We start from the raw sequence: 21,091 nt of genomic DNA on the forward strand, positions 1-21,091 counted from the left end.
CTTTACATGGAGAATTCTGCAGAATAGGAATCGGCCTAGGTGACCTGCGTTGCTTAACAGAGTTTCCTCCAGAAAGTGACCAGCTCAGTGTCAGGGCCAAAAGCTACTGTGCACCCTAAATGCGTCAACAGCTAAGATCTCTAGGATCCCAGGTATCATTTCTTCATAATCTCCTGTTTACAGGCACAACTTTCCATCATTCAGGATGTAACATAAGGAAACCAATGGACTTCACAGCAGTGAGACCAGGCAGAGCCCTGGAATCTCTCCAGAACCTGCCACTGGCAGGGAGACCGGCATTCACACATTAATGCTGGCGAATGGGTGGACACAGGGTCCTAGGGCTGCCAGCCAGTCCTATCACAGACCCAAGATAGGCACGAGGGGACAAAATTTGGAAAGTCTGTGTGTCCTAGGCTGGTGGGGCCAGAGACGTTGGAGAGTCGGTTCGGGGAAGTGTGTCCGGTGCCAGAGAGCGCTTTGTTGTCATGAGCGGCCTGGGGTGAGGCATGAGACCACCACTGATACCAGCTATGGTGGTGATGAACAGTGCCAAGTCAGCTTAGCCACATCTGCTGCACAGCTCCATACATGCTGTCAAATGGGACCACAGAGCACCACAGAGGCACTCTACCGTCAGAGACAGTACACTAGGACAAAATCACACACGCTCTCATGTACACCCCCACCACCACGAAAATGCCAAGTGGACAACAAGGTTTGCAGGTACAACCATTGCTTCTCTGAGGGGCTGTCCTCCATGAGACTGTGCAGACAGGGAGTCTATTCAGGGATAGCTAAGGACAAGCAATAAGGTCTTCTGGAAGTTAGAGTGAGGTGTGGGGCATCTCTCTTAACCTATGACATGGAGGGGTGCTCCAGGCCACCCCTCCCATAAGCCTGCCTAAGGAGAGAAGAGGTGATACAGTGTCCTGGTAGATCCAAGCTGTAGGACCAGGAAAGGCCCATAGTGATCACCCCCACCACACATATTCAGTGTATGATTGGGCAGTAGGAGGCCCAGAGAAGGAAAAGCCAATTCCCTGTCCCATTCTGTCAGGCTGTACTAATCTCTGGATCAGCTCCACTGGACTCCCATTTCCTCCACAAGGCAGATGAAAAGGACCTTTCTAGTTATGATATATCATTTTACTTCCATGACTGGCTCCTCGTAGTCTCCAAGGTGAAGTCTGTGTCTTTGGCTTTGTAAAGAGGATACTTGTGATCATCCCCTGCTCCACCCTGTTGCTGGCTGAGATGCCCTTTGGAAGACCCTACTTTCATGAGATCTCTGTGCCTCTGCCCTGCTGTGCCCACCATTTAGAATGCTCTTCAGCTCTGCAGTCCAGTCCAGCCTCTCTCCTCTTCCTTCAAGCTTTCAGCTGTGGTCTTACCTCTCCTGCCCTACTGCTCAGGATGCTTTCCTGATACTTCTATTTGTAGGGGCTCATGTAGGTCCCACCAAAGCTCTACCAACCACCGGAGACTCCATGGTTTCCCCAGAGTCCCCAGCACCCATCAGAATGTTCCAGAGACGGTAGCCATTGCATGGGAAAAAACAAGTTCTTTGGCCTTGGGGCTGGGAAAAACCCAGGGTTCTGTCTCTTTGGCCAGACTTTGTGCCCCCTTGACTAACACTAGTATGCCTCTCTGTGCACACATGAGTGTGTGTGTGTGTGTGTGTGTGTGTGTGTGTGTGTGTGTGTGCATGCCTTGGACAGGAAAGTTACCCCAAAGATTTCTTGGATGCCTTTGGACCCTTCTATTATCTATGAATAGAATAAATAATATGCCTCCCAATAATGCCCTAGCATTTTTCAAATAATATGTAGATGCATGTGTGATGAATAAAATAGAAATATTCCATTAAAAGCTTGCTGGAAGTCATAATTGCTCTCCTGACTGTGTGTATTTTTTTTTCATTTATTTGGACCACGGGGGTGTACAGCCCAATTGGTCATAGTCTTTGATTCATGGTCTCTTGTCATTATCAGCCCACACATGGCCTAACTCTATTTTATGGTCTCTTCTTTTATGGAGGCTTGTGTATAGCAGAAACCGTAATGAGTGGGCTGCCCAATCTGGAACAGATATTACCAGTCATTCCCGCATTTATCCATGCCTGCCTTCCCAGAGGGAGCATTCTCTTGAACATTACATTTGTCACTCCCTGGCTCGTATTTTTTTTTTTTTTTCAGTTTTTTGCATGTGAGATTCTCTGAACAATTGTGAGTGAGGTTTTGCTTAGTTTCACACTTTCTAGACATTGTACATTCTCCTAACTAGTGGGGACAAGATAAGAAAGCACTCACATGTGGGGGTTAGAGAAGCAATCTCTGCAGCCCGGCAGACATCCGAACGGTTCACATGTCCACCCCAGGGCCGTGGCTAATGAGGGATGATGTGTCCCCAACAGTGGCTGCTAGGCAGCGTCACCAGCAACGTGCGGGATGAATATTTAATGACACGGGGAAGCATTCACTCTCAGTCATTAGAGAAAGACAGGTTAGAGAGCTATGGACACAATCACAGCTCATTTCTGGTGAAAAAGGAAAACAAAATGAGAAAACCCCCACATCCCAAAAAACAACATGAGGCTCTGTGGACGATGAACTCCTAAGGAACACAAAACACCGTCAAAATCATTGGGCTGTGAGATCATGAGTTCTTATGATTCAAAAAGGTCCTCCACCAAATTTTGTATAAATAGTATGGGTGCCTTTTTGTCAGCTGATGGAGGCCTTAAAAATTAAGCAGGGGAGGGGGGGGCTGGTGTCAAAGAGGAGAGCCTTGTCTCTGAGCTCAGGCTGGAGGTGGGCCATCCGTGCTACCTTTTCAAACATCGAGGTGGCCGAGGGGAGCAGGGAGAGGCCAGGGTGTCTTTGAATAGCAGTGTTGCCTCAGATGGCAAAGCGCAAGAAGAGGTGGCACTTCTGAAGTAAGGAACCTCTGGTCCTGTCTATGTCTGCTAGACATGGCCCATGCTGTCTGTCCCCACTGCCAAAGTGCGCCTCTCACATAGACTTAAACCTCATTTCTAATTGGTGAAGAAACAGAGGCCTAGACTGAGTGGGGCCCCTCCAAATTCATGTGCTGAAATCTGAAGTCCCAGGACCTCGGAATGTGGCCTTAATTGGGTCTGGGGTCTTTAAAGAGGTGATTCAAATAATATGAATGCAATTCAGCCGGTTGACCCAGCTCAATATGATGAGTGACCTTCTAGGAAGAGGAGGTGGGACAGAGTCTCTCAGAGGGAAGACTTTGTGAGGACAGGAAAAGTCTGCAAGCCAGAGAGAGAGAGAGAGAGAGAGAGAGAGAGAGAGAGAGAGAGAGAGAGGCCTTGGAATAACCAACCCATGCCACCACTTGGCCATGCCCTTCCAGACTCCAGAACAGGGAGAAAATGGGTTAGAATCCACCAAACCACCCCGTACAGTGCTCTGTCACAGCAGTCCAGGGAACTCATATAGACAGGTGACTTGCCCAATGCCCCACAGCTGCTGGATGGAGGAGCTGGGACAAGAATGGCCTGTGCCTCTGAGAGCTGAGTTCTGAACAGCCCCACAGTAGAGATGTAGGTGATAGGATTTAACTCTTTGCTGCCTGCTTCACGTTGTGTTTGGATGTCCAGGGCTGGCTAGCACTCTTGTCCTCTTGAGCCCCGACAGAGGCTCTGAGCCACAAAGCACCCTCACCTACCCAGCCCTCGCTGTCCTGGAACTCACTCTGTAGACCAGACTGGCCTTGAACTCACAGAGATCTGTTGCTGGAGGGCTTCTCTCCAGGTTCCACCAAGCCCCGCAGTCCCACAATCCACATATAAAATAATCACTCAGACGCTTATATTACTTATAAACTGTATGGCCGTGGGAGGCATCTTGCTAACTGTTCTTATATCTTAAATTAACCCATTTCTATAAATCTATACCTTGCCACGTGGCTGGTGCCTTACCGGCGTCTTTACATGCTGCTTGTCCTGGCGGTGGCTGCAGTGTCTCTCCCCCCTTCTTCCTGTTTCCCCAATTCTCCTCTCTCCTTGTCCCGCCTATACTTCCTGTCTGGTCACTGGCCATCAGTGTTTTATTTATATAGAACGATATCCACAACAGAGATCTGCCTGCCTCTGCCTCCTGAGTGCTGGGATTAAAGGCATGCGCCACCACTGCCTAGGTTAGCCATCCCTCTTTCCCTGCTGTTTCTGTGGACCAGCCCTTGGAAGCCAGGAGAGGGGGTGGGGCCCTGGAGATACCCCCCTAGAGCCCTCCACTCAGCATTCTTCGGCACTTCCCCTGACAGTGTGAATCAGCTTCAGGAAGCCTCAAGAGGGTCAGACCCCAGAGCCTGGCTGCTGTTTCACAGGGCCATACTAGGGTGAAGCCTGTAGCCACGGCAACCAGAGATGTTTTTACACCTTCTGCTGGTCTTGCCTTTGGACTGAGTTTGAAAGCAGAAGGGTCATCCTCTCCTTGGGCTCCCGAACACACCACTCTAGCCACATTTTTCAGGTGCTCCTGCAGGGACAGTGAGCAAGAAGAGGCCGTCTAGCCCAAATCTTGTCATTGATAAAGAGCCCGGGTCTCAAATGGGGAAGGATACTAGGCAAAGACCGCGAGGAAGACACCAAGCCGGGCTCTCTGTGCTACCTGAGCTTTCTTGCTCAAGCTCCAGGGCTCCCCTCAGCTCCCAGGACTACTGCAGGACGGGGTGGGGGTTGGAAAGCGTGCGTACCTGAAAGATTGATGAGCGCCGTGGTCCTGTGGCAGTGCAGCTCCAAAAGGGCCCACAGGGGCTGGTCCTGGGGCACCTGGCCTGGTCTGGCCACCTAGGAGAGCAGAGGTGAGGGTTCCGGTCCAGGTCTGGCTGGCCGTGGACAGCATACATCTGCTCCCACCCCTGAGAGGGACAGCTGAACAGGGAGGTGCTCAAGCCCCCTTGGAAAGCAGTGCTCCTGCCTCCCCTGGTGCCCCACAAAGGTTGTGATCAAGGAAGGGACACACCTTTGAGGCAGGAGTCGACTCCTTCCCTCAGCACCAAAGCTGGTCCCTTCCCCACTGGATGAAATGCACCAAGGCTAGTGCCCTGCTCTCTATCACCAAAGCCCCCAGAAAATACTTCCAGATGACCTTCTGCTTTGTTAGGCCCTGTGATGATGACTTTAGGTGTCTCAGCCAAGGTGAACATATCCTACGCTTATGGAGAGAACAGAGGTGGGAAAGGCAGGCTGCAGTTTAGCTTTTCTGCCCCAAATAGATGGGAGAGACATAAAGGGCCTTAGGTTAATACTTGGGAGAGACAACCAAGCAGGTCCTGGAGGGCTTCCTGCAAGAGGAGGAGTTGGATGCTAGTGAAAGGAAGAGCAGGTAAGAGGAAGGACTACAGTGCCCCCTCAGACGCCCATCAGGGAACAGACGTGACAGTGGAAATCCAACCCAGAAGACAAAGCCATCTTGGATCCCATCTTCCAGGAAAGTGTTCAGAGTGATTGCTGGGCACCGTGGAGAAAGCAGACGGGAGCATGTCTGCTCTGGATGAGAGCATTTTCTGGTGAGAATGACAGATTAGTGACCAGCTTTACTGAGGGAAGCTAGGGTAGCAGCATGGAAGAGATCGTGAGGAAGTGGGTTTTGAAATGTGAATAGGAGTTTGCTCACCTGATAAGAGTCCCTGCCTAAGTGGAGAGCACAGCATGAGCAAAGGCAGAAGTAGGAAAAAAAATGGCATCAGGCTGGATTAGAGCAAAGCACTCTAAAATCCTAACCCTGGCCTCCAGCTCCTCCCAAGACCACACTCCTCTTACTCTGCAACTAGCATGCCGGTGCGTGTGTGTGTGGGTGTGTGTGTGTGTGTGTGTGTGTGTGTGTGTGTCTCTGTGTGTCTCTGTGTGTGTGTGTGTGTGTGTCTGTGTGTGTGTGTGTGTGTGTGTCTGTGTCTGTGTGTGTGTCTGTGCGTGTGTGTGTCTGTGTATGCACACGTGTGCTTTTGGGTTCCTCCCAGCCCTGTTGTCACTTTTGATTCTGCGGCTGCAGAAGGCATTGTTCCCTTAGCAAGCAGCTGTCTTTCTCTTGTTTGTCAGGGTTTCTTTTCTGGACAGCTGGGCACATGTTTGCCCCAGGATGTAAACACAGGCTGAAGCCCCCAGACATCACATTTAGTCAACTTCCTGGACTGGGGCTGAAGGCTGAGCATTTGGTCTCCCCATGCTGGCTTGGAGCTGCTGGTTAGTAATCCCACCACTCAGATGGCAAGCTTGTGCCCACATAGCTTACTGGAACCTCGCTGATAGCCCTGGGTGCCCAGAGAAATCTGGGGCAGAGGTGAGGGTGTGTGTGTGTGTGTGTGTGGTGTGTGTGTGTGGTGTGTATGTGTGTGTGTGTGTGTGTGTGTGTGTACACGCGCGCGTGTGTTCTAAGGGGGAATTCTGAGCTGTCAATCTTAAGCTCTTGCCTTGTGCCTCCATAAGGGGCCGGGGATTCTGTGCACAGGCTCTGCTGGCTGCTGGCAACTCCTTTACCCCAGCTTCATGGGCATCAGGAAGATGCTGCTTGCTCAGCAGAAGGACCCCCCACCAGGTGGCTAGGGGAGATTTCAGGTCACACCCTCTGCTACTTAGTCTCTTCTTGTCTTCATGGCCTCTGCCTTCCTCTCTGGGCTCAGCCTGCAGTACTACATGATGAATGCCTGTCTTGTCTTGTCATGGGCAGTCGAGGCTGTGGGATGCCAGGACTTAGAGCTGAGTCCTAAGGGGGAATGAGCAGGAAGTATCAGAGTAGACAAGGGAGGGGGGTAAGGCCCCGCTGTCACCCCTCTGCACTTGCCTCCTTCCTTCCTTCTTCCTTTCTTCCTTCCTTCCTTTCTTCCTTCCTTCCTTTTTTTTTCTTGTGTGTGTGTGTGTGTGTGTGTGTGTGTGTGTGTGTGTGTGTGTGTGTATGTGCGTGCGTGCACATGCTAGCGTTTATCTAGATCTTCCTGGAGGGAATTGAAGTCTAGAGGCTTGTACCCTGTCTAGCCAGGCTCTCAGATGCCATCTCCATTTCTCAGAGACCCCACCACAGCATCTGTGGGCCCAGGTGTCTCCTCCTGCCACCTGCTCTGAGCCCACAGGTGTGAGGGCGATGTTCTCAGGACTCAGGTGATGTGGGCTTAACCTTGTCTCAGATGTCTGGTCTCAGACTGTGCCAGGTCTCTCGCTGAGCAAAACGCATTGTTGAGGGTGGGCACAGGGGCACTGTGCTCAGTGTAGGTGCACATTGCTCCACCTTGGGCAAGAAGAAGAGCTAGCCAGAGTGAGCTTTGAAATCTTCCCACACCTTGGCTCTGTCTCTCCTAACTTCTCCTTCTGTGGGTCCAAAAGCTGGCATAGCCAAGAATGCTCTCTCTCTCTCTCTCTCTCTCTCTCTCTCTCTCTCTCTCTCTTTCAGGGTCTGCTTGATTACATTTGACTCAGTTCAAGCCCATAGCACATCCTGCAGGTGCCTATTTTGAGCAGAATCCCTGGTGGCAGTTGAGATTGTCAATGAATAGGGAAAGGGTAGCATAGTGGGTAGTATGAATGGAGCTTCAGACATCCCCACATTCAGTCTTCTAGGGGATATTGCTGCTATACTGTGTGGACTTGACAAAGCTACCAAGCCTCTCTGGGCCTTAGTCTTCTCATCTCTTCAATGGACAAGCTCCTGAAGACATGCCCTCCACCTCCTTCACCAGGCTGAGCCTTAGTAGTGCATAGTGAATGATTGTCAAGACATCTGAGGCTCTGGGAAGCCTGGACTGAAAACTGAATCCAAAGGGGAAAGGGGAGATGAGTGGGGAAGTATCCAGATGAAGAGTAAGAAAATGAATGACTCCATGAAGCAAATGAACAAAGGCTCAAGGCAGCCAGCAGAACCTGGTTAGGGATGCTGTTGGAGCATGGGAGGACATAGACCAGCAGAACCTGGTTAGGGATGCTGTTGGGGGATGAGAGGACATAGACCAGCAGAACTTGGTTAGGGATGCTGTTGGGGGATGGGAGGACATAGCCCAGCAGAACCTGGTTAGGGATGCTGTTGGGGGATGAGAGGAGGACACAGGCCAGCAGAACTTGTTTTTTTGGCGGGGGCTGCTGAGGGAGCGGGAGGCAGTGGGAGATAGACACTTTTCTGCGTAGTCCTTGCTGTGTGCTGGCCTCAGCTCTAAACGCAGCCCAGGAGACAGCTCATTTGCTCCTTGTCACAGCTTCTAAAGGAGCTGTGAATAACTGCACTTCACAGAAGCCAAGACCACACAGCAGGTAAGAGCCCAGGGCAAGATCCCAGCCCAGACCACCTGATGAGCTATGTGCACCTAGTCTTATTACTCACAGGAAGAGGGGTCCTATAGAAGGATATAACTCGAGATGGACAGAGGCCAATAGGTTGTGAGCCCAAATGTGGCACTCGGTTGCCCCTCAAGTAAGAAGACCCTCGCTGGCTACATAAGAGCAGAGTGGAAGGGAGGGAGACCTCACAGAGAGCTGAGTGGACAGGAGGCAGGTGCAGCCTGCTCAGGTCAGAGTGCCAAGTGGGGAGGTGAGAAATTTGCATTGTGATATTGGGATATGGAATAGAGCCTCTTTTGGCCTTGACCCCTGGTCCACTGTGACATGGAGCTCCTGAAGTCTGAAGCCCCCATGCTGGTCAATCAGCATCTGGAACAGATGTTTTCCCGAGGCCTTGTCCAGCAGGGGACTCAAAGACTGGTTACAGGGCCCGGGTTGCCCGCGGGCTCTCTGAAGCCTGAGAGCCTGGATACATGCAACTGTTATCTGAGAGGGCCAGCTAAGCCCTCAGGGAAGATGCTGTGCCACCTCCACAGAGGCAGTGTCAGAGAAGAATGAGATTGCTGCGGCCCAGGGGGACTCCAGGGAGCCAGGGACCTACCTGCTTGGTGTGCAGAGAACAGCCTTTGCTTTCTTTGGCCATTCCGACCGGCCAGCTTTGACTTCTACACTACTCTTGGTTAGCCTGGGACCAGAGAGCTACCTTCACCCTCACGTCTACCACAGGAGTCCCACTGCAGGTCAGGGTCCACATCTATACCCAAAGTTCCTAATCGTGGCTGCCTGGTACATAGCAAGTGCTCAACAAATGTTTGCTGATTGACTGAGTGACTGGATGGATGGATGGATGGATGGATGGATGGATGGATGGATGAGGTCTCTTACCTGCGCTAGTTAGGGTCAATGCCACGCCCAGTTCTGGGAGCTTGAGCTCTGAGCTTTTGCTGTTTCTCAGGTTGCCTTTGCTTTGATGTTTCCTCAGAGGTTAAGCTGCGGGGCCCATTTCCTGTCTCCAGGATGTGCCCTCATTGAGGAAGACAGCAGAGGCCCTGGCAGGAAAGAAGGCAGGAGCCCAGAGCCAAGCCTCCAGCTGTTCTTCCACTACCTGGGCCCTATCCAAGCAGAGCTTGTGCTCCAGAGGCCACCGCACAGGAGCCAGGGGGTCTGGCTGGACCTCCTCCTCCTCCTGGGTCTGGTGACACGTTCCCTCTAAATTTAGGCCTCTGCCTAAGCCTGGCAGATTTATGGACCTCGAGTCTTGGGCCTGCAACCGGGAATCAGCCCCTCCCTGGCTCTTCTCGCTGCTGTCCAAGGTCAGGGAAGGAACCAGGGAGGGAGAGTTCCTCCCATCATCTGGCTCATTCAGTGAGTCCATTGAACTGTGCTCAGCGAGGCAGTCAGGAAGAGGAGAGGAAAAGGAGGAAGGGGAGGGGAGGGGACAGGGAAGGAGGAGGAGGGCAGAGTGGGGAGGAAGGAGGGGAGGGAGGGGAGAGTAGGAAGAAGGGGAGAAGACAGGGTAGGGAATGAGTGAGAGAGAAAAGTGAGGAGTGGGGGAGGACAAAGAGGAAGAGAAAGAGGAGGAAGAGGGAGGAGGAGAACGGGAAGGGACCAGAAGAGAAGGATGAGTCTGGGTCCCATTGGGATTCAGGGGAGGCAGTAACGGAACTATGCTTCCTGCAGATGAATGTGGGACTAGACAGTCTATGGAGAGGCCACCGCTTTCTAGAGCATTGGGGTCAACAACCTTAATGAGAGACTCTCAATGCTCAAATGTAACTCACAGGGTGTGGGACCTCAAGGGCGGTCTCTGGTGGTCTTCTCACCCCTGCGTTTTTGCCAGTGGGCCCCTCGGTGAGTCCCTCTTCCTAAGATGTCTTGGTGTCTCCTTTCAAGTCCCGAATCACCTGCCAGGCCCTGGGAGGGACTCTGGCCTCCTCCCTCTGCTCTTCTCCCTGAGAGCTGGTAAAGTTACTTCTTCCATTCCATCCCTCTTTCTCACCTGGGCTCCAGAAGCGGTGGGGGTAGAAGGGAGGAGTTCCTTGCTGCTGTGTGGAGGGAGCTGGCCAGCAGGAGGCCTTAGGGCAGGTCACTTGGTTTAAGAGCACTCTCCTTATCTATCAACTCATCTAGGGTCCACTTGGCCTCCTAGTCACCTTCTGACCTGTGGCGTCTGTCCGAATGTCATAAAAATAGCTTGACGCTAAAATTAAGGTTTTGTTAAGGCAACAGGGTCAACTGCATGTTTAGGATTCTGACCCTGCCCTTCACCAGGGCACTGACCCTGAGCCCTGACCTCCCCCCCTCAACTGACAGATGGAGATAGGAGGGTCTTAGGTCTGGGTTCCCTGTGTTGTCTTGGAACTTCAAGCAGGGGAAGCACAGGGCACCTAGCTGGAGCCCCACGAGTTCTGGACAGGCCCGCTGCACAGAAAACCCAGCCAAGTCCGGATGTGGGGCAGGCCATCCTCCCCACCCCTGTAGATCTAAGATGCCATCTTCAGAAGTTAGCATTTTGGATAGTCACGCCAGATGCACTGTTTCCGACCAGACGAAGGACATGCAGAGGCTGCTGAGTCCTGCTGTCAATCTACAGCCACCAATTCAGGCCCGCCGAGTTCTGCAGAACTCAGGAGGCAGCGCCCACAGACAAATGACTTCAGGGAAAAAAAAAAATTACTTAAACACCGGCAAAATGGCCAAACCAAAGAGACTAAATTAGCTGATTAGGTTAGAAAACACTCAGAAGGGAGTTGAATTTTTGGTGGAAAGTCATTACATGACAGAGCTTCTGGGAAATGGCCTTGGGTATGCTGTTCTTGGCAAGGGGTAGTGTAGGGGGAGATGCAGAAGCGTGGGTATGAACTCCGCTTCGGGAGAGGATGGAGTGGGTTATAAGGTCCAGTTTCCTATGGCTGTTTGGACACAGCCTGCCATCTCTGTGTCTCCTTCCTTTGCTGGGCCTTCTCTGGACAAAAACCAGCACCTGGGGTAAGGGGCTCAAGGGAAACCATCCCTGTCCCAAGGTGAGGGGCTGGAGCTGGCTGAGAGGGGCTGGACTCCTGGGCCTTGGCAGAGGTTAGATGGGAGATATGGCATCTAGGGTGTCTTCATGTGACGTGCTTGGGACTTCAAATGTCTCAGACTTCGGAAATTTCCCAGAGTTTGGAATATATGGACTTCACTGGTTGAACATCCATAATCCCCAAATTTGAAATCCCAAGTATAAAATTTACTTTAAAAGTTTGGGATTTTGGAACACTTCATCTAGTATGCTTGCCCTGCCTGAACCTGCCTGGACCTGCGGACCAGCACAGGACCTGTCAAGCACCATTTCTCTGAGGTCCCCAGAGGCCCTCAGAGGCCCTCGAGGGTAAGTTGGAAGGCCTAGTTCAAGACTGGCTATATCCTCCAGGCTCTGGAAGAATGGAGAGGGAGAGGGATATTCTCCCTTCTCTATGTTGACCCCTCTCCCGTAAACCAGACCCATCCCACTTCTGTTTAGAGGTCTCCCTGTGCACCTGGGATGTAGATCTCTTCCGCAGGCAAAGCCCCTAGGTCTGGCTCCTGACAGCCCCCCCCCGCCCAGCCCTCCTTTCATAGCCACCCCAGGCTGCTGATCGGCCTCCGCCTCCTCTCACCAGACCTCTCTACTTCCTGCCAGGGTCTCTCACACCTTTTCTCTCGTTCTGCAGACCCAATTTACAAAGGTTATAAATACACACTACTTCTTTGCTGTTCTCCCTGCCAGGGCCCTTTCTGGCTGTGCGCACACCAGGACAGAAGCCCGGGGTGGGCTTCCACAGCTGCAGCCTTGGTCTGTGGGTACGTGTTAAGTCCAGATTGGATCAGTGAGAGAGCTTCGAGCTACATTCTTCCTGCTGCTTTCCCCCCCACACTGCTGCCTCGCTCTCAAGTTCGCATTTCCCTGGGGGCTGAAATCTCAGAATAGTTGGCCAAGGACCCAGAAATCAATCCTATTACCGAGAAGGCCTGGGGCAAGGAAGGGGTTTGGGGTCAGAAAGACCAGGGTGTATTTATGCTCCATCTGCTGGTGTGCTGAGTAACTGTGGCAAGGAACTAATTTCTGTCTCAGTCTGGGGACCTCAGCAAAGGTGGGGGAAGATGTGGGCTGGTCCTGAGAGATGTTGAACATCATGGCCCATACTTCTGTCTGGTACCCACCTCTTGGCCCTGGCCAGGCCTCAGGGAGGACAGGGCCCTGATGTCCTCACACCTGACACCCACACCTAGAATTTTCTCCACACAGGCACTTGACTTGTATCTTCTTAGTTATTCTTTAGGAGAACCCTACTGAGGAAGCGTCTTCACTTTCCTGATGAGGAAACTCGGGCTGGGTAAGTTTGAGGAGCCTGCCCAGGGTGGTAAAAGCCATACAGCCTCAGATAGCTGACCCTAGGCGTCCGTGGAATGATGGTCTAATGTATCAGTCCTGGCACACCTGGGGATACTGAGGTCCAAGACGCTGTCCCTGAAGCTACTCCAGGGCATACAGGACTTCTAGCTTGGCTCTGTCTCGTGGGGTCACTTGAATATAGTTTTTCATGAGAAGGGTGGCCTCAGGAAGGTCACCTTGCTCTCTGAGCCTCAGTTTCCCCATATGTAAAAGGAGACGACAGTTGGAGATGGATGTCTTGCTTCTGCACCTGTTTCTGGGAGCCACCCCATTTCCTCAGCTCTTTCTTCTTAGCTGCCCCCCATCCTTCACACCAGCTCCTCAGACAGCAGGTTTTCTCCTGGCCCTCTTGCCCGTGGCTCATTTGGTACTGGGGGGGGGGGGTTAGCGGAGGTGAGGGTAGGCGGCAGTGAGTGGGGTTGGCTCTCTGGTGATTTGCTGGAGGAAGAGTGGAGAAGAGATCTGGGGATCATCAGAATGGGTGGAAGGGGCTGTGGGGGAGGGGAGGCTGGGCAGCAGAGAGAGAACGGTAACCAGGAAGGGACTGGTTCTACACTCCATGCTGTCACCTCAGAGCCCCATGCTCCTGCACACAGGACTTCCTCTCCTGTCCTAACTGATGTCACTCTCCTTGTTCCTTTTCCTGACCCCTCTGGGTATGAGACTCTGTCTCTCTCATTTTCAGAGACACAGATCCCCAGTGCTACCCAGCCACCAAATCCCGAGACTCCCTTCTTGCCCTCTGTCACAGAGCTGGGAGCTCCCGTTCTGATGCCCCCAGCACAGCCACTCAGCCACTTACCTGGAGCAGTGGGAGCAGGCAAAGCAGGCGGAGGAGCTGTGCACTGGGAAGACAGCCTGGAGCCCCCATGGGACTCCCGATACGGCCGCTAGGGGATGGGGACCAGAAGAGGCTGCTTCCCGAAGGAGGTCTGCCTGGTCCCTCCCCCAGGCCTGTCTTGCCTTGCCCGACCTACGGGGCCAAGGTAAAGTCCTGGGCACCAGGGCATTCTTCACCCGCCTCCCCCAGGGTAGCGGTGACACCACCCCACAGCCAGCCGCCTCCAAGTTATTTATAGCTGGCTCTGGGCAGCAACTTCTGCAGGCGGCCTGGGGACAAACTCCAGTTCCCAGAGCAGGGCTTAATGTGCATGGTCTTCCCACCAGCATCGCCAGGGCTGAAGCTTCTCAGAGCCAAGAGCCAGGAATAGAGAGGCAGGGTGGTCCCACGGATTCACGGGGGCTTCCTGAGGCCATCTAGACCAGCAATCCCCACTGGCTTGAGAGGTCCCAATTACCCAGGAAGCTTCAAACTGGTCCATAAGCCTACAGGAGCATGGAGGTCAGTATGTTGGTGTAGCATATACAGGGAAGGGCTGGACAAGAGGACGAGCGTATAATCCAATCACAGTACAATTTTTCTGTACACTTGAACTTATATCAAAACAAAAATGCTGAAAATAAAAACACCCGAAGCAGTGAGAGCAAGTTGGGGAGGAGAGCTCCCGGGGATTTGGACCTCAGAGATTGGCATAGGGATCCAGAGTCCTAGAACCAGGTAGAGCTGAGCATCCCTGCTCTCATTGGTGACAGGTGCAGATCTGGGAAGCACAGGCAATGTTCCTGGCAAGTAGGTCTTTTGTGCATGGGTTAAAGCTTAAGCAGTGGTTGTCCTCAGACTCTGAGGGGAAGGCATTCCAGGAATGTGATTAAGAGGTAGGCACAGGCTTTTTCCCAGCCATCCAGTAGAGACTGTGGAGAACTCAGCCTGGTTCAAGACACTCCGACACTCCATGTGTCTGTCCTTTGGTCTTTCTGCCCAGTCTGTTCCTGCAGGACCTCTGCTCCATCTCTCTGGGCAGATTTCTCCCCTGCTCCTTCCCTGAAATCTCAGGGACTCAGTGGGAACTGTCACCGCTCACCTGCTCACCTGTTGGGACTCTTCTCCGATTTCCCTGCCTGGATGAGTGTGGCCTTCCCTTCCCGCTTCCTCTTCCCCCTTCCCTCTCTTTTGCTGAAAAACTTGACCCCATGGTTGGTGCAAGGGAATCTTCTTGGGAAAAACTGAGGAAGAATGGACCAGATTTCTTGTTCATTTTGGAGATGACAGGGGTACAGAGGCAACTTCCTTCCCTAACCCCGGGCAGGAAGTGGCTTTACTGGACTCAGGTAAATGGCCTTGATCAGAGAGGGCTCTTGTAGGAAGTAAGGGCTCAACACGACCTGGGGTGGTAGGCTCTGAGAGTTGACTGGGCCAGCAGGAGAGTGTGTAGTTTTGTTGAGCCCACTTTGTGGAACATGCCTGGGACCTACCTCACAGTGAGTGCCCAGATCGAAGAAGGTGTCCTCAGGACAAACATCACAACCTCTAGGGTAAGGGAAGGGAAGGGAAAGAGAAGGGGAGGGGAAGGAAGGAAAAGGGAAGAGAGAAGGGCTTAGCCAAAGGGTGGGGCAGAAAAATAAGGGAGAGAGAGGGATGGGATTGCAGGAGCTCTGGGCAGGCAGTTCATGGTGTGCATTCGGGACTTCCTGGGACAGGCGTTACAGGAACACTTTGATGGACTTAGGACAATGGAAAAGGGGAGACCTCCAGTCATTTGGAGGAATCAGGATGAGCCGTAGGCAGGAGTTGGGCCAGGGCAGGATGCTAGAGTATGGCCAGAGTTTAGCTGGGGTAGGGTGGTGTGGCCCAGAGTGGGAGGCAGGCTGGTGTTGTGACACTCAGCACACATCCCTTTGTGGTAGCTTTGCCTTGGTCACGTGGCTTCTATAGCACAAGGCCACAGGCTGGGTGGCTCATCAGCAGATGGGCTTTCATGGCTCCGAGGCCTGGGGAATCTGAGCTGTGGATGCCATTGTTGTCAGTCCCAATGAGTGTCTTCTTGACTTGTAAAGGGCTGCCTTCTTGTGTCTTCTCTTCTCATAAGAGAAAGAGTGCTCTCTTGGGGCCACATCCTCACAATTTCATCTAACCCGAAAACCTCTCAGAGACATGGAGTAGGATAAATCCATGAGGATGGGGGGTGGGGGTGGCACATATACATTCAGTCCTTAGCAGTGTTGCTGTCTTGGCTTTCCTGAGTTTCCAAATACATGTCCACACCCAGTCTCGACTAGATTTCCTTTTTTTTTTTTTTTTTTTTTAAACCAGTTAGAGTCCCCAAGTATCCAGAAGTGTGTCTTCTTCCAGCCTCCAGGGCAGCCCTAGCATCATTGGTAAGAGACCTTTGCCTGGAGGAATTATCGACTCTCAAGAGCTCCCCAAGGGACCAGGCTGGAGCTTCGCCTAAGATCTTTCTATTGGCTGTCCTGCATCACCCCTCTCTTTTTTTATTGCTTCTTTTATTTTTTTAAAAGTTATAGTACAATTACATCATTTCTCCTTTTCCCTTTCCCCTCCAAACTCTACCACATTCCTCATCTTGATCTCTTTCAAAATCATGGCCTCTTTTCCATTAACGGTTGTTACATACATATATGTGTATACATATATAGTCTTAAATAGGTAAGTACAACCTGCTCAGTCTGTATGATGTTATTTTTATGTATATGTCTTCAGGGCTGACCATTGGGTGTGGCACAGCCGATTGGTATCTCCTGCTCTCAGCAATCCTTAGTTGCCTGCAGTTCTTTGTGTAGGGTTGAAGCCTCTTGGTCTGTCCCTCATCCACTTTAGTATGTCTTTTGTTGGTTGTCCCTGTTCAGCTCTGGTTTAGGCAGTCAGGTTGGTGAGACTTTGTGGGTGTAACTTACAACATTAATAGGAGACACAGTCTCAGAGCAAACTCCCTGATCCTCTGGCTCTTACAGTCTTTCGGCTCTCTAGCCCACAATGTTCCCTGAGCCTTGGGTGTAGGTGTTGACTTGTAGATGTATTTTTTTGGGACTGGGCTCCAAAACTCTTCTGCATTTTGATTGGTTGTGGTTTTCTGTAATGGTCTCTGTCTTAGTCAGGGTTTCTATTGCTGCAGTCAAACACCAAGACCAAAAAGCAAGTTGGGGAGGAAAGGGTTTATTTGGCTTCCACTTCCAGATCATAGTCCATCATTGGAGGAAGTCATAACAGTAACTCAAGCAGGGCTGAAACCTAGAGGCAGAAACTGATGCAGAGGCCATGGAGGGCTGCTGCTTACTAGCTTGCTTACCATGGCTTGCTCAGCCTGCTTTCTAATAGAACCCAGGACCACCAGCCCAGGGATGACACCACCCTCCATGGGCTGGGTCCTACCCCATTGATCACTAATTGAGAAAATGCTTTACAGCTGGATCTCATGGAGGCATTTCCTCAGCTGAGGCTCCTTCAAACCTGAAGACTAGCTTGTGTCAAGTTGACACACAAAACTAACTCACTAAGTTTCTGTCTGTTGCAAAGAGAAGTTTCCTTGATGAGGGATGAAGGCTACACTTATCTTTGGGTATAAGGACAAATATTTAGAATGTAGTTAGGGATTATGTTGGTTAAGTAAAGTGGTGGCTGTCAAGATCCATGACTCCACTAGCCCTGGGCAGTTGGCTGTATTTCCAGTACTAGGCATGGTTTTCCTCTTGTTGAGCAGACCTAATTAGAGAGATGCTGGTTATCACCCAGGTATGTGTACCACCACTGCACCCTTAGGATTATTGTGCCATGCTTGTTGTTGATGTGGTTCACAGGTGTCACAGTTGAGTAGGACCATTGGTTGCTTCTGGAAACTTGCACAGCACCTTCTTGTTCCATGAAATCTAGTGCTCGGGGAGGAGGCTTTTCAGTCACTTCTAGCTCAGGGGCCTCTGGGCCCTGTGTCTGAAGTGATGGTGTCTTCAGCAATAGGGGCACACCTTCCACCTCTGAAGGGCAACCAAGGACAATAATAGCCTGTAATGTTTGGGGAGTCTCTTGCACAACCCTGACCAACATCAGTAGAGGGCTTCTCATGCCTGGTGTTAGAGTTTTGTGACATGGTCATTGGCTCTAGAAGAAGCATTGCCAGCTCAGATGGGAAAATTTATTTTAAACTCTGTATATGTATTTATAAAGTGACTTAATGAGTATTAACAGGTATTTTTAAGTAGATAGTTGACTCCTTATGGCTTTTTCAGCTATCCTTACTATTATTCTACTCTCCTTTATCCTTCTGTATTAATCTCCCTCCCTCTCTCTAATTAGAGTTCACCCATCTTTCCCATTTCCTCCATCAGGTGGGTTACTTCTACCCTGCTATTCTTCTTTCTATCCCCCCCACCCCCATGCCAGCAATGATCTTTTTTTATTTTCCTGGTTTCTGCAGTTACTCTAGGATATGTACTAACACCTGAAAATTTAAAGCTAGGACCCTTACATGAAATAGAACATGCAACATTTGTGTTTATGGGTCTAGGTTATCTCAGTAGGATCCTTTCTCATTCCTTCCGTTTATCTGTAAGGGATATGATTTAATTTTTCTTTTCAGTGAAATAATATCCTGTAGTGTGTATGTGCCACATTTTCATTATCAACTCATTGGTTGAAGGACACTTCTGTTGCTTCCACTTCCTATAGTGAGGCGAACGGGAAAGCCACTACGCTACGAAAACAAAGCTCCATTTCCCAGCCATTGTGAATAGAACAGCAATGAACATGACTGAGCAAGTGTCTGTGGAGAAGGGTGCTGAGTCCTTGGAGCATATGCTAAGGAGTGGTACAGCTTTTAACTTTTTGAGAATTTTCTACACTGATTTCCATAGTGGCTTTCCCGGCTTGCAATCCCACCAGCAGTGAATGGGGAGCTCCCCCTTACCCCACATCCTCTCCAGCATTTGTTGTGAGTTGTTTTGTTGATCTTTATCATTCTGACTGGGGTGAGATGAAATCTCAAAGTTGCTTTGATTTTTATTTCTCTAATTGCTTAGGATGATGAATATGTTCTAAACTATTTCCTAGCCAGTTTCTCCTCCTCCTCCTCCTCCTCCTCCTCCTCCTCCTCCTCCTCCTCCTCCTCCTTCTCTTTGTCCTCCTCCTCCTCCCTTCCCTTCTCCTCCTCTGAGAACTATCTGTGTATTTAGGTCTCAGGCCCAATTTTTGAGTAGGTCATTTGTTTTTTTTTTTCTACTCTGTTTCTTGAGTTCTTTGTAGATTCTGATTATTAATCCTGTCAGTTGCATGGGTGGCAACGATAAGAGCCTGTCCTGTGGGCTTCCCCTTTACCTGGTTGATTGTTTCTTTAGTGATGCAGAAACCTTTTAATTTTATGAATTTTTGTCCACTTATGTCCTTCATTCTTGGGAAATGGAGTCCTATTCAGAAAGCCTTCTCCTACACCTGTATCCTGGAGGGCACTGCCTGTGTTTTCTCCCAGCCATTTCAGTGTTTTGGGTTTAGGTCTTCAATCCAGCTGGAGTTAGTTTTTGTGCAGGGTGATAGACATAGGTCTAATTTCATTCTTTGGCTTGTAGACATGCAGTTTCCCAGCACTATTTGTTGAAGATGCATTCTTTTCTCCAGCATATGCTTCTGACATCTTTGTCAAATATTAAAAGCAGAAGTTACATGTACTCGTGTTTGGGTCTTTAATTATGTTCCATTGGTCTATGTGTCTGTGTTTGTGTTTATGCCATACTGTTTTTTATTACTATGGCTCTATAATACTTCTTAAGATCTGGAATGGTAATCCTTCCAGCATTGACCTTTTTGCACAGGACTTTTTTTAATTTACTATTTGGGGGCCTTTTGTGGTTTCCTATGAATTTTAGGATAGCTTTCCCCCCTATTTCTCTGAAGAATGAGATGGAGGTTCTGATTGGGATTACATTGAGTCTATAAATAGATTTTGGTAAAATAGTCATTTTCACAATGTTAATTCTACTAATTATTGAGTATGGAATGTCTTTCCATTCTCTAGTGTCTTTCTATACTCTTTCTTCAGAGTTTTACTTATTTTTATTTTTAAAAATATTTTATTTTTAACAAAATAAAATATAATAAAATGAAACAAAACCTGAAGTTGGACAAGACAAACCAAAAGAAAAATGAAAGAACCCCTGGAGAAAGCACAAGAGTCAGAGACCCACTTGTTCTCACATTCAGGGGTGTCATAAAAATATGAAACTGAAAGCTGCAGTGTATGTGCAGAGGACCTGGCGCAGACCCGTGTAGGCTGTGATTGCTGCTGCTTCAGTCTCTGTGAGTTCACATGAGCTCAGCTCAATTGTTTTAGAGAGCCTGGTTTTCTTGGTGTCCTTTGTCCCCTCTGTCTCCCCACTCCTTCTGCCCCCTCTTCTGTGGGATTCTCTAAACTGTGAGGGAAGGGATTTGATGGAGATATCTCCTTTAGAGCTGTGTGTTCTGAGGTCTCTCTCTCTCTGTGTCATGTATGGCTGTGGGTCTCTGTATTTGTTCCTATCTGCTGCAAGAGGAAGCCTCTCTCTTCAGGGGTTTAAAGTTTTCTCTGTAGAGGTCCTTCACTTCCTTAGTTAGGGTTCTTCCTAGATATTTAATTTCTTTGAGGGAATTGTGAACAGTCACCCCTCTCTGAGCTGCCTTTCTTGGGGTACTTCCATTGCATATCATTGTACAGGGATGCTTATGGCTTGTCCTGGAGAATCTGTGTGGTCAGAGAGCAGAGATATCTGAATTCAACCTTCTGGGTTGAATATGCTAAAAAGAAGCAAGTTATAGCAATAGCAAACCAACCACCGTGTGCCTCCTAGTTTCCCCTGACTAGTCTTCGCCACCTTTTCTCAACTTTCTTCATAAAGCAAAGCAACAGAAAGGACTAGACAGAGGGAGGAGGGGTGGAAGGTTGGCGTCTGTGCTCTAGAGGGAAAGTATTAGAATAGGGGACAGAACTGAAGTCACATATAAGGAGCAAAGAGGGATTATAGAGAGAAACCCATGGTCAGTGCATGTGAGCAGTGATTGTCACTGACCCTCATTGTTTCAAAGACTCCCTGATACTCACTAGCTCACATTGAAAGGACTTGGGGAACCAGGAAGAGGCACTACACTGTGTTCATCCTGGAGGATACAGAGTTGGGAGAGGTCAGCAGAGGCAGGAGGTAGGAAGCTGGACTCAACATTGTTGTCCCAGAATGGTACCTTCCTGGGAGTACTCCACCACAACTCTTTCCTCGTGGTTATTCTTTCTTGTTGTTGTTGTTTGAGACAGGGTTTCTGTATGTAACAGTCCTGGCTGTCCTGGAACTCACTCTGTAGACCAGGCTGGCCTCGAACTCACAGAGATCTGCCTGCCTCTGCCTCCCAAGTGCTGGGATTAAAGGCATGCGCCACCACTGCCGGGCTTCATGATTATCTTATAAAGAGCTGTTGTGGTTTAACTATACCTGCATTCCAACTTCCTGTGTGGAACTTGTTATTGAAGACGATGGTCTGGGAGACTGGGAAGTGATTGGGTCAGAAAGGCATG

The 21,091-nt window shown here is 50.2% G+C and overlaps 1 protein-coding gene across 6 annotated transcripts in view; it reads right to left on the minus strand.

Annotated features, from left to right (window-relative positions):
• Positions 1 to 13,749, minus strand: part of Crhr2 (corticotropin releasing hormone receptor 2) — a 44,788-nt gene extending 31,039 nt beyond the window's left edge. For 2 of the 6 annotated variants that reach the window (XM_028864107.2, XM_028864106.2), the window contains exons 1-2: positions 13,513 to 13,749; positions 4,729 to 4,822 (exon numbers count right to left, since the gene is read on the minus strand). In XM_028864107.2, the coding sequence (XP_028719940.1) occupies positions 4,729 to 4,822; positions 13,513 to 13,581 (163 nt within the window). In that variant the 5' untranslated portion in view covers positions 13,582 to 13,749. The remainder of the gene's footprint in view (positions 1 to 4,728; positions 4,823 to 13,512) is intronic. The other 4 variants (XM_037203773.1, XM_037203772.1, XM_028864111.2 and 1 more) reach the window with 3 other exon arrangements.
• Positions 13,750 to 21,091: the final 7,342 nt, after the last annotated feature.

Source organism: Peromyscus leucopus, chromosome 3 (genome assembly GCF_004664715.2).
Source record: "Peromyscus leucopus breed LL Stock chromosome 3, UCI_PerLeu_2.1, whole genome shotgun sequence".
Classification (NCBI taxonomy): domain Eukaryota; kingdom Metazoa; phylum Chordata; class Mammalia; order Rodentia; family Cricetidae; genus Peromyscus; species Peromyscus leucopus.